The following is a 13668-nucleotide window of genomic DNA, read 5'->3' as shown; positions in this document are numbered from 1 at the left end:
TTGAAACCAGATAACACCTCTGAAGTCATTTACAAAATATCTTATGGATGTTAGCATACATGCCCCATTAACACGCATCAAGCCAGTCTCAAAACCTCACGCATGTGCACACACGTCCTCCTGCAGTCTGGCTGCATGATGGCATTAGAAGGAAAAGACAATATTTGCCCCCCCATTAAATATGTTGTCTTCATTAAAATGATTTGTAATTTTACCACATGTAGCAAAAATAAGCCTACATCATAATACTTGGATTTCAGTAAAAAAAATAAAAAAAAATAAAAATTTTGTCAGTTTTATGAAATTTGAACAGTAGTACAGCTTTAAGGGTGATGCCTTTATTTAAAAATTGCAGTCACATTATTTCTGTTTTATTTCCAGTATAGTATATCTAGTCTTCTTGTAGCATCACGTCATTTGTTATGTTTCAAATTAGCTAATACTAAAAGACACTCCTTAAATTTATTTTCTTTTCCAGAATCATAAATTTGAATGAGCCAAAGTAGATGCCTGCTAAGGATATTAAAAAATTGTGCCAAGTTTCTCTTTCATTTTAATAGCTTAGCTGATACAGAGTAGTAAATATTTAAAATTGTGTACGCAGTTACACTGTTTATTTTGTTTCTCATAATTTAAAAAAAATTATTTTGGTATTATATCTAGTCTTGTTATGGTTTTACAAACTTGATTAGGGTAGATCATACCTGGCATGTCATAAATAATTAAATAGTGGGCAGAAGGTAAGGATCTTGATTTACCAGTCAGTTTGTGCTCCCATCCTCACCATGGTCATGACCTTTGGGTAGTGACCAAAAGAAGAAGGTCACGTATACAAGAGGAGGAAGCAAAGTTCCTCCATCGTGTATCAGGGTCGGGGTGAGAAGCAAGAGGCTCTGAGAAGAGCTGCTGTCTCTTCACATCGAAGTAACAAGCTGAGGTGGCTCGGTCATCTCCCTTGGGAGGTCTTCAAGGCACATCCAACTGGGAAGAGGCTATAGGGAAGACCCAGGACATGTTGTTCACATTGTATTTCCCAGCTGGCTTTGGAACACCTTGTGATCACCCCAGGAAGAGTTGCAGGACTTGGCCCTTATCCACCTCATGTGAATGAAAAAAAATTTGAGGCAATCAGTGGAGGGTTAAGAACATCAGCTCCTATTTTTGTGCCAGTCAAATTGTCAGAGGCATTTCTTTAAATTATATAACTTAAAATCACAAAGTGTCTCTCTGGCCTTTGCATTGTCTACATAAGATCAGTCTGTGGAATTCTCTGTAAAATGAGGGAAAACTCCATGGACAGAAGAGGGGAAAAAGTAGTGTTGTTCTTGCCTGTTTGACCTCAAATGAATGTCAACTGACTAAACAAAACTGTGGTGATGGAATTTTGGTCAAATTGCTGAAATGCACTTCAAATTCTTTATTGTTTTTTTTGTTTGTTTGTTTAATTCAACCTCTGTTTGTCTTCTGACTCCAGTTATTCATTCTCATCAAACTTCTCACAAATCAGCCTTTTCACATAACACCTTCTGTTATTTCAGAGTTTGACATGTTTTAATGGGACACAAAAACACAGTGCTTGTGTCCAGAGGAATGTTCAAGAATAACAACGTGGTCCTCAGCTGCTCAAGACTGTGTGTGTGTGTTTGTTTGTTTGTTTGAGACCACAGCAGAGATTGATATTGCATCACTTATGTGGCTCTAACACCTGTTTTTGATGACCATGAAAACAATTCATCGTGCTGGCACAGAACACGTCACAGGCTCTTTCTTCTTCACATAAATTTTCCTCACTTTTTTCTGTTGAACGTGACTTGAGCTTCAGGTTGAACTTGCACAGTTGTTATTACTATTATCATTTGTTACTAAAGCAGATCAAACAAGGCCATCTGAGGATTGAGATCAGTAGTATGGTCCTTCATTTTCTGAATTCATAGTACTTTGCTCATTTACAAGTTAAAAGACAATACGGGGGAAAAAACGATTCACAGTATATATTTTTTTTTTTTGCAGTATTGGTCAATAGATATTTATCAAGATACTCAGTTTAATAATTCTTCCAGTGAAGACTGTCCTGATTACGATTGAAACTAGGGGTTCCAAACTTGCATTTTTACCTTTTATTGTTTTATTTTGGAAAGCATTTTGTATATAAGATTAGAAAGGTCTAAACAAATAAATGTAGCAGCAGCTGTGCATGTGTAGGACTTTTATTGTGAATGGCCAGGATGGGAGCTGTGTCTGTTTTTCCATGTGTTTTGCTTGATGGTGATTTCAGTGTGGAAAAGTTCTCTTTTCACACAGTGAAGCCTTCTTGTCTTTATTTTGTTATCCTATTATTATCAGTGCAACTACAACTTTCCATTAGCTAATCTTGTTGCAGGGTCACTCAGTTTTTCCCACGACACAACCAGTGGGCTAGACGTCACTATGTGCCAGGAGACAGTCACTCATGTGACATTTTACTTTGAGCATGATACATTCAATCATACTGGCCCAAGTGTCACCAAAGTGGGTATATCCATTACATATAGTGACCCCATAGTGAATTGTCAAATGGTGCCTTTTTGTAACTCCAAGATTATCACCAAACTTGGTATATGTGTTAGGTATATCAGTATTTCCCCTCAAAAAATTTTCAGGCCTGGTAGTACTCACCGAACTCCCCTTCATTATTTATGAAATCCTGCCACAGTCCTGCATTTGTGGTTTAACTCCCCCCCCCCCCCCCCCCCCCCCCCACACACACACTTTTCAAAAAAACAACACACTACGAAGATCAATCAGTTTCAGCTTAACAACACGAATAATTATATGGGTGCAAACAACATATTTGGGTATAAGCAAAATTTAAAGGTGAACTAAGTAACTTTTTTTTTTACCTTACATTTACAGTTTTGGAGTAATTGTACTAGTTAAATGATTTGTTTTGGGTATAATGGGGGTCTCTCTCCATCCCCAGGGGTCTTGTAGCACAAAACCAGCCTTGCAACTTCAGCAACACCGATCTGCTGTTGTGTGAAAGAAAGTCTTGCGAGAAATACAAACTACTTTACAGCACTACAACAACACATACATGCTCGTCTGTTGAGTTACCGGCAAGCTAGTGGCTATTAAAACAAGGCAACGACTTTATTTCTTTCATGTTGATAATCATGACAGAGCCAGCAAAAAAAAAAAAGGTCTGAGGAAGCGAGAAAGAGAAAAACACTGTGACAGAGCGAGAGGTCACATTCATGTTAACCTCGTTCAGGCTTTTTTAGAATAGCAGACCTGAAAAGATAATGAAGTGTGAAAAACAGATGCAGACCTGCTTTCCTCCATAATATCCTCCATAACAAAGCTCTGACCCACACAGAGACTGTAGAGAGATGCCCCCTCAGCCAGCTGGTTCTGGAGTTCCTTCACAGTTTATTTTCAGTAAATGCTTCTGGGTAGCATGGCTAAAAACATTCAGCTTCCATCTCACATGCCTGGCAAAGTCCTCACCATCTCATTTACATCCTTACATCAGCTCCTCTTAGCTGCTTCACTGCTGTAAAATACATAGCAGACAGGAGCCAACAGGGTTTATGAATGTTTTTCACCATTACTAATTATATAAAAAAACTTTAGCGGTCTAAAAGTTATCTGAACTAAATTTATCGGAAGCTAATTGGTCCACTGATGGTTTTGAAGTTAGCTGAAAAGCTAATCTGCTAACAACAAAGTTAGCTTTGATAATTAGCGGTTAGCAGATTAGCAGAACTGTGCCCACCACTGATTAGGCCATGGAAGACTCCATTAAATTTTGGAGGTGATCTGGATCCAGATTCTGGATCAGGTTTCACTTTATAGGTTTTTAAGGATTACATCAAAACTATTTCACAGATTATCACCAAATTTGCACCACAGATAGATGTTAGGACATGGAAGACTCAGCTGAATTTTGGAGGTGATCCAGATTCTGGATCAAGATTTCACTTTATGTAGGCTTTGGAGGATTACGTCAAAACTACTTCACTGATTCTCACCAAATTTGCACCATAGTTAAATATTAAAGCATGGAAGACTCAACTGAATTTTGGAGGTGATCCAGATTCTGGATCAAGAATGTGCTTGTTATTTATTTATTTTATTGTTTGTTTGTTTTTTTACTAGTCAAAATGTGTGGAGTGGATCCCAGATTCTGAGGCCTGACACCTATTGAAATCTGTGACTACACTGAATGAACTGCTTTAATGTTGCACTGCTGTCAGGTGACCTTGTTAGATGAAAAAATAAAGATTTGGTGATTAGCACACTGTTAAATCACCATAAAAATGAAATTTACTTCACAGAAGATTGTGTGAGAGAATACCAGAATCAAAGTGCTCTGCATGGGTTGACATGATTATTGACATCCAAATTAATGGTTATTTGGCATTTGGTCATTTTTGTTGACATAATTAACAAAATATTTCTGGCCTGGCTGGGGTTCCTGTTAGCCTGGCAAGCTGCCAGTCTTTTAATATTGGAAGGGAGGGAAACACTGCATATTGACCCCAAGGACCCTGTTGGCATTGGAGACAAAGGTCAAGGTTGCTGGACCAGACTTTGTAAAAATCTTGTGAGTGCAGCATCATGTTTTTTTTGTTTGTTTGTTTTGTTTTTTACTGCCTGAATGTCACCACACTTGGTGTGTATGTTAGGTACAGGTGAACCTCGTTAACGTGGGCAAGTTGGGGTCCACAAAATCAAACCACAAGTTAAATGAAACCGTGAGGTAATAAGGTTGATCAAAAACATACAGTAGTCTTTATGCAGTAGTCAAAATTTTTGTGGTCCACAAATCGGCCGTGAGTAAAGCTGAAACGCGAGTTACACAAATGTGAGTTAACGGGGCTCACCTGTATATTGATCCCAAGAAGCCTATTGGCTTTTGGGTTAAAAGGTCAAGGTCACTTTGTGAAAATCTTGAGCATGACCAAACTTTGTTTGTGTGTTAGGTATCATGACTGCACTATGGGAAATGTTTTTCTTTAACTGTTAGGGATACACCAACATTTTGTATCAAGTGATCCTTCCTTCATTCATTTTCTGCTCAGGGCTCAAAATAGTACGTGCATGTGCTAGTTTGTGCACGTATTATTCGAGTGGGGCACGTAATTTTATACTGCACTGGTGCAAGCAACTTTATCCAAGTTTTATCAACTATAAGCACCAGTAAAATGAACCAATAAAGGAATAAATAAGGAAAAAACAATTTCCAGTGTGTTGTCTTCGTCTTCCCTGCGTTTTGTGACTCAGACACACGGAGCGAGTTGCTGTGCTCCATTTGTTGTGTTCGTGCGCGCACATGTAAACAAAGAAAACAAAAAAAAAAAAAACTGGCTGCGGTTCCTCTCTCTGTCTCTCCCCCTCAAACTCTGTCATCATTGTATTATAAACCAGTCACCATTTGTTTTATTATACATCTGTGTAGTTAATAAAATTATCTTCACGGACGATTAGTTCGCTCACGCACGTGAAAAAAACTGGCTGCCGCTGCAGTTCCTTTACGGAACCCAGGAGAGGTCACTTAAAGTGATATTTTTTTCTGGCCATGATCATTTGTGCGCACGTTTTCCTTTAATTGAGCACACGAATTAATAAAACATGCGCACGTTTTCCTTTAATCGAGTCCTCGAATTAATAAAACGTGCACACGTTTTCCTTTAATTGAGCCCTCGAATTAATAAAACTTGGGCACGTTTTCCTTTCGTTCAAAATGAACTTCATAATATGACCTAAATTGTCATCCTCACGACGGGGTGACGCTTCGCCCTCAGCATCCTTTTTAATGTGCTTAAACTCCAGATGATGCCATGCTGGGCAGCTGGAGTTCTCTGTATGTCCTTGTGCGCCCAAACCATCATGATACATTCTGACCAGATCCATTTCTAGTGGGGAAATGTATTACACTGTATCCTGGTTTGTTGACTAATAGTCAGCATTTATGTGTCAAGACAATATTGAGTGCACGTTTTACAAATTGTGGCCACGTTTAAGTAGATCATGCCCTTGTTTTACTCAAACGATGCTTAAAACGTGCGCACAATATCATAAAAAGAGCGCACAATACAATAAAACATGCGCGCAATATAATAAAACGTGCGCACATTCTCCACATGCAAAACATTTTGCGATGACACTTCCAGGGCTCCGTAGTTCCTCGCTCTCTCCCCTGAAACTCTGTCATAATTGTGTTATAAACCAGTCACCATTTGTTTTATTATACATCTGTGTAGTTAATAAATAAAATAATCTTCACGGATGATTCGTTCGCGCGCACGTGAAGAAAAAAAAAAGAACGAGGGGAGCAGCAGCGGCAAACTCTCCCCAGAGAGGAATTAAGAGTCTGACACATCAGAGGAGGAGTTTTAAGGTTGATATAAGACTGACTTTTGGTTGTGCAAGTAACTTTTTTTTGGTGCAAGTAATTTTTTTGTTACTAGCACCAGTGCAAGTAGGTTAAAAAATGTATTTCGACCCCTGCTGCTGCTTGTCCAGGTTTCCTTCCATTATTTTGACATTCATTGGCCACAATAACATGTTTGTACGTCTGGAGTTTTTGGTATTTTCAAACGGTATGGATTAACCTCCTCTTTAAATAGGTTATTTTGCTTAAAGAAGCATTCTATCATTTTCTATTTTATTTCTTTCCACAGAATATAAGCTATTCATTGTATTTATAATTTCAGGTGCTGTGTGGACACACAAACCCCCAAAGCATGAAGCAAATAATATTTCCAGCTAAGAAGACAGGTTCAGCAAACAGTTTTACAGCCATTCAGAAAATTTATAACTGTTGTCCATTCCAGGAAACAGCTCATGCTGAGTCATTACCATGGGATATTTTTGTGCATCTGTTTGTTAGCTTGTTTTCAGAATTACTTGTACTGAACAGTGGATGCTCTAAAAAGTTTTTTTTTTTTTTTTCTTGTTGGGGTTATTTGGGAGCATGATTATTTAGTGGTGAGTGGTGGGATGAAATAATTTAGAATAAATGTACAAATATGCATTGTAAAGTAAATCTGAAGTGCCTGCTACATATAGTCAGGTCCATAATTATTGGGACAGTGACAAGTTTAGTAATTTTGCCTCTGTTTGCTTCCACAATGGAGCTGAAATGAAACATGCTTATAGTGTACTTGCAGTTTTAATTCAAATGGTTTAACTAAAATATTGCATTAACCATTGACAAACTGCAGCCATTTTCATAAACAGTCTATTTTCAGACACCATATGGCACAGGCTAAATATATGGATTGTTGTTTATACAAGTCATCACTTTTACAGCAAGTTTTCTTTAGACAAGTGAGAGGATGAATATATGAAGCTTTCCAAGCCACTGAATAAGTCTTTAACTCCATTTACAATTACTGAATCCAATTGAACATCTCTGGAGAGATCTGAAAATGGCTGTGTACTGACGCTCCCCATCCAACCTGATGGAGGTCAAGAGGTGTTGCAAAGAGGAATGGACAAAACTGCCCACAGATAGGTGCACCAAGCTTCTGGCATCATATTCAGGAAGACCTGAGGCTGTAATTGCTGTCAAAGGTGCATCAACTATTGTGATTTCTTAGTTTTTATTCTTACTAAGTTGTCAAAAAAAAACTTCATTCATGTTGTCATTATAGGGTGTTGTGAGTAGAAGTTTCTTTTTTTGGGGGGGGGGGGGTGAATTTATTCCATTTTTGAATAAGACTGTAATAAACAAAAATGTGGAAAAAGTGAAGCTGTGTGAATACTTTCCAGATGTATTGTACTTAGGGAGACAAAGATACTTTGCCCATGTGGCGTGTTCCTCTAGACATAATTCAGCACGTAGTGTTGAGCACCCCAGCAGCTGGAGAAGTCCAAGGGGATGCCCACCTTTCACCTGGCTGCAGCAGATGAATGACTGCTTTCGTTTCAATGCTCCAAGATGGTATTTGTGTGTGTACACCATCAACTGTTCGCCATCATGTGGGAACAAGAGACAATTCCTCAGGACTTCAAAGATGCAACAATCATACATCTGTACAAACATACATCTGTGCGCAAAGGCAATTGACAGGATTGTAACAACCATAGAGGCATATCTCTTCTCTCTGTAACGGGTAAGATACTTGCCAGGATTCTTCTTAATCACCTTATAGCACATCTTGACCAAGGACTGTTACCAGAGAGTCAGTGTGGCTTTAGGAAAGACAGAGGAACCACTGACGTGATCTTCGCTGCCAGACAGCTGCAAGAAAAGTGTCAGGAGCAGAACGCTGCCTTGTCCTCTACATATGAAAATTCAGTAAGGTATATCTTATATATTATATTCCAATTCTAAGGTGGAACTATGCCAGTGTACAAAAGTATATCTAAAAAGGAAGAGTAAAATAGGAGAGTAGAAAAGAGTAGAATAGAGCCACTTAGGTGCCTGGTCTTGAGAACCAGGGATGGTAGGTAGGTATGTTGACCTGACCAAGTCATTTGATTCCATGTGTAGGGAAAGTCTTTGGAAGATCATGGCGACTCAACCCGATGGATGACAAGTAGTGGTCCTCGTCAGACGGACGGACGAAGTAGAAGAAGTGTGTGTGATGGATGTAGCAACACACGGCACCAGCCAGTGTGCCCGGACGTGATGTTGCCTGTCACTTTTCCAATAACTGTTGAGCTGACAAATTATTATTAATTTGTACCAGAAGAGAAACTCTTCTTGACTTGGAGCTGTTCATCTACCAATCCACTGACGTATCTCAAGAAAACTGGCTGAAAAAGTGATGATTTGTATTACTAATAATACTCTGGTCACTGTCCATGTACTTATAGACTTGAGTGTTTACGCTGCAATTAGTTTGTCAGACTGTTGGGAGAACAAGATGGCACATACTTTATACAGTAAAACGCTTCAGGTGGACCAGCGAATTCTGTCTGTTATCATTGAAATCCGTTATACGTATGTAACTGATTAGTTACAGCCAGGAGGCGCTGAATAATCTATGGGAATCCCCAGCACCAATTAGGCTTATATATTTCCTTGATTAAAAGCCTGACCTTGAATCAGGACCTGCCTCATTTAATGACCGGGATGAAAAATAAACACCTGCCTTAAATAGGCACTGGACATTATGTGCATTAAAAAGATTACATTTGGTTGGGTCACACTTTTTTTTCCTAAGTCTGCTTTGGAGTGGTACCTTAAAATCCTAAAGCCTGATTTATGCTTCTGCAACTTTGTGGCCATGCAATGACATTGGCGTGTGCATCAGTTGTCAACGTGTGCGTGCAATTTCCCGCAGGAACAGTGGCTCCCTCAACGAGCTCCACTTCATTCATCAACCTCCAAACCAACGAAATGGTACGTGCAATTTCTTTCCATGAATTGTGGGTCATTTGAGCATCTTCTTCCTACTCCGTGTTATAAAGTTGGTCATATTTGCAGACTTATGTGCCAAACATATTTGATCCATGATTGAAATGTAATTGGCAGGCACACTGCGAAAACTTTCAAAATATGACGGGAGAGGAAGTGACAAATCACAGCCCTTTGCAGTCTCTGTCATTTAGCAGGTGCGCGGGTTCGCAGCCTCGCACAGGGCTTGGTTCTAAAGCGGTTTGGTTCATCTCACCCAGGGATATGTGTGAAACCTAACACCACATTACAGTGCAAGCAATAAGCAGCATTTTGTTAATAATCACCAGACTTGCATTATGGCCGGCCTCGTTTAGGTCGCGTGGAAAAAATAAATGACCAGGCTTTTAATCATGCTATACGGTATCCACTTTCCTCGAATCAGCTAGTGTCAGTGCTGAACTTCATTTTGTACATCTGTTACTGGGCACGTCCAGACTGCTCTACTAATAGCCCAATTTCATAGCCTTAAGAGTGTGCATATCATGAATGCTTGGTCTTGTTGAATTTGTGAGAATCTACTGAATCTACTGGTACCTTGTTTTCCATGTAACAATAAGAAATATACTCAAAAAACCTGGATTAATCTTTTTAGTCACATAGCACTACTATTATTCTGAACACTACTGTATGTGGGGGGTTTTTAATGGAAATACATTACGATGGGACTGGACAGTTTGTCCAATGTGAGTGAAAATCCATTATACAAAATCTGTTATGTAGTGTGTTTATTACATGGAAAACTACACAAAAACATCGTGACTTTTGCTTTTGTCCGGTAAGTGTGAATATCCGGTTTATACAATGATGGTTTTGGCGAGCTTTACTGTATTTAAAAGAAAATATCGGATAAACAAATTGAACAGATGACTGCAGGGGAAGTTTGCATCAGTTGCCAGAATGTGAAATAAAAAAATAATTTTTGGAAGAGTGGAGAAAAACTGAAAAGTGCAATGAAACTGTTTATGTGAAGTACACGTGGAAAGTTGTGTTCACACGTTTGGACAGCGGGAACAGGCCAGTTTCCACTGGACTTGTTTACAAGGAGTTTCCAGTGGCAGACCTGGCTGACTCCTGGTATCTGAATCGCACTGAGAGCAGTGCCTGAGAGCTGTGGACACACCTCGTAAACATCTTCGTCAGTGAAACAGAGGAGGGCTGACAATCTGCCTCGAACGCCACACAACACGAGCTGTGCAGTAATTACGTCATGCTGGATAACTGAGCTGGAATGTTGTTCTGTGGGAGGTTATATCTTACTGTGTGAATCCTGCTGTGACTGAGTGCTGCATAAACCCCTTTTTGTTTAAGGCTGAATAGCCACCATGTACTGTACATCAATGTCACTGTAGGTGTTCAGGATAGCAGTAATTGCCTCAGCTTTGTTGTTTAGGCAGGAATGTAGGGCACACATCCAGAGTGCATCCTAACGGCCGAGTTGCTCTGGACAGTAACGACACTTCATTCTGTCCTCCCGTCTGCAGCATGTCTAGTCCACCGTGTCCTCCCTTCCAACACAGATACATACCTATCATAATTACAATTATTTTTTTTAATGTGTACTGTGTGCACTAGGGGTGCAGGGGTGCATCTTCCTCACAGTTTAGTATGAATTACATCCTCAAGGTCATGGTGCAGTTCAAGTCACGGTGCATTCCTGTTTGGTTTCATCATAACAAAACGCACAAAATTAAAAAGATTATCAGTCTAATTTTCAATTTGTGATAAAATGTATAAGGTGGAACCCACTTAGAATATGGCACCGGTTCTTCTCCCTTTGGTATCAGCTGGTTTGAACCACAATGAAAATTTCAGTGCCAAGTTGGTGCATGAGCACAGTACGAGCACTGAGGATGCAAACAATCTGAACCAACAGGCTCCGTAATCAAAGCAAATGTGAATAACATGCATCATACAAGGATTTTTCCAAAACCACGTAGCTGGCTCTGAGCCTTCTTTTCCCAAAAATCCTATTTGATGATGAAAATTAAGTTAAAACTGCTGCTAACAGCCTGTCTGCTGCTGTCGGTTGCTACACGTAGCAAGGTTAAACAATATCTCAAATTACGCGTTTCCAAATGTGCTGCATAATAAAAGCATGATAACATAAAAGCACGCTAGTATACAAGTACAGCCAAAGACTTTACGTGTGTGTGTGTGCACATTGTGCACCGATATGCTTCTCTATTAAATTCCTTCATGTGGTGACAGTTAAGTGTTCTGTGTTTGAAAACATTTTCTCAATTTGTGAGTTATTTTCCTCTTTTTTTTTAAATTACCTGTTGTTGAATTGTTGCAGGTGTTTTTACAAGTGCTTTCTGTATTTTCTGGTGTTTGTAAGTGTTGTGGCCTCCCTCAGCCACTATATTTTTGTCAAATAAATGCAACCATTGCTGTTTCAGAAACAGTCACTTTACAGAATAAACTGTTAATTATGTGAATATAGTCAGCACATAAAATCTAAAATCCTAAAATAAATGCAAGTTATTCCACAGCTAAAGAAACACAAATTACAGCAATCCTTTTGTTTGTCACATTGAACCATTGGTTATTTTATGTCACTTTCTAATGCCTTTATTTTTTTCCCCTCATTTCAGTTCACCTTTAAAGTGAGAACCATGGGTTCGCTGTCATTGGCCTGGGTGGGAGATGGAACAGGGGTGAGTTTATGCATGGAAAGGAAGAGTGCATGTGAGGGTAGAGGATATTGGTGCGTAACAACTGCTCTCACTCTCCCGGCAGGTGCTGCTGGTCTTGACAACATTTCAGGTGCCGCTGTTCATGATGCGCTTTGGCCAGTCTAACCTCTACAGAAGGTGAGAAATACATGCTGACTCATACAGTGGAAACAGCTGGTTTGCCAGTTAATTATTTTTTGTAGTGAGAATCTAACGGCACCCATTTGTCTCTGCGTCAGTGAAGACTACGGGAAGACATTCACCGATGTAACTCACTTAATCAATCACACCTTCATTCAGACAGCGTTTGGCATTGCCATCAGTCCTGACCATTCTGGCAAGGTGAGCTGTCCCATTAAGTCAAACCTGCATGCTACTGCTGTATTTATTTATTTATGCAAAAGTACTGTTCATAACAGCCTGACTGGAGCATGCATGGACACTTGTACTTTTTTTTTGCAGGTCAACACAGTGTTGTATAGTAACGGATTAAAGTCACTAACTGGGACTCTTGTCATGTTGTAGTCAAGAAACGAGAATCGTCCTCCGTTCCGTTGACACAAAATTGCCACGTTAAATAAAATGACACCTCTCCAAACGCTGTAATACAGAAAATAAACTACAATCGACTAAAACGTTTTTTTTTCTTCCCAAAATGAGACGTGCTGTGTTCTTTATGAATTAAACTGATGCTGACATACAGCACAGCCAGCTGTAAGAGCTCAACTCAGATGTATTGAAAGACATTCATGCTAAAATGTCTGAAAGGAAATGCTTTTGACAAAAACTACAGATTTTGTTTATTTATGTCCAGAGATCAAGGATCCACCATGTAGAGTTTATTATGTCCAAAGTTTAAGGATCCAGTGACCAATTTCATATTTATTTACCTTAAGACAATAAAATGTTGTCCAATTTAATCGGCTTATAAAGCGCCAAATCGCAACAAAAGCCATCTCAAGGCACCTCACATAGAACAGTTCAACATAAAAAATTAAATAAATAAAAAAAAAAAAATTCAAATACATAATTAAAAACAGAAGTAAAAGAATAAAACAGATAAAAAATAAAAAATACTCATAAGAAAGAGAATAAAAATAGGCTTTAAGGCTTGACTTAAAAATGTCCACAGAATCCAACTGACTCACAGTCACAGGAAGACCGTTCCACAGAGCGGGTGCATGATAAGAAAAAGCTCTTTGACCTGCTGACATAGAAAAGCTGTAAAGCCTACTTCTAGTACACACACACAAAAAAAAAAATCACAAGATGTATTGATAAGGAATCGGGTCAATAAGCGGAATCGATAATGGTATCGATAAAATCTTATTGATACCCATCCCTAATAAACACATGGGGTGAAGTCGAGGATCATTGACATGCCCGTCTGCAACATAGGCACTGGCGAGGCAATTTTTCGATACACTTGATGAAGTTCTGAGGTATGTTTTATTTTGTTCATTATATTCGATTTATTTTTCATGATTTTATTTCCACACTTCTTGTTTCTGTAAAAAATAACTAAATTTGACACATTCAGTTCTATAAAATTCAGCTTGACACATGAATACTATATATTGTTTGAAATTCAACTGTGGA

General features: G+C 38.9%; 1 protein-coding gene across 3 annotated transcripts in view; it reads left to right on the top strand.

Moving 5' to 3' along the window:
• The window catches only part of LOC117507149 (sortilin-like), a 115183-nt gene that overhangs the window by 63633 nt on the left and 37882 nt on the right, over nucleotides 1–13668 (top strand). For all 3 annotated transcript variants that reach the window (XM_034166947.1, XM_034166946.1, XM_034166945.1), the window contains exons 2-4: nucleotides 11989–12051; nucleotides 12134–12207; nucleotides 12309–12411. In XM_034166947.1, coding sequence (XP_034022838.1) covers nucleotides 11989–12051; nucleotides 12134–12207; nucleotides 12309–12411 — 240 coding nt within the window. The remainder of the gene's footprint in view (nucleotides 1–11988; nucleotides 12052–12133; nucleotides 12208–12308; nucleotides 12412–13668) is intronic.

This window comes from Thalassophryne amazonica, chromosome 3, assembly GCF_902500255.1.
Source record: "Thalassophryne amazonica chromosome 3, fThaAma1.1, whole genome shotgun sequence".
NCBI lineage: Eukaryota > Metazoa > Chordata > Actinopteri > Batrachoidiformes > Batrachoididae > Thalassophryne > Thalassophryne amazonica.
The sequence above is the reverse complement of the archived record's forward strand: the minus strand, read 5'-3'. Positions and strand labels throughout refer to the sequence as shown.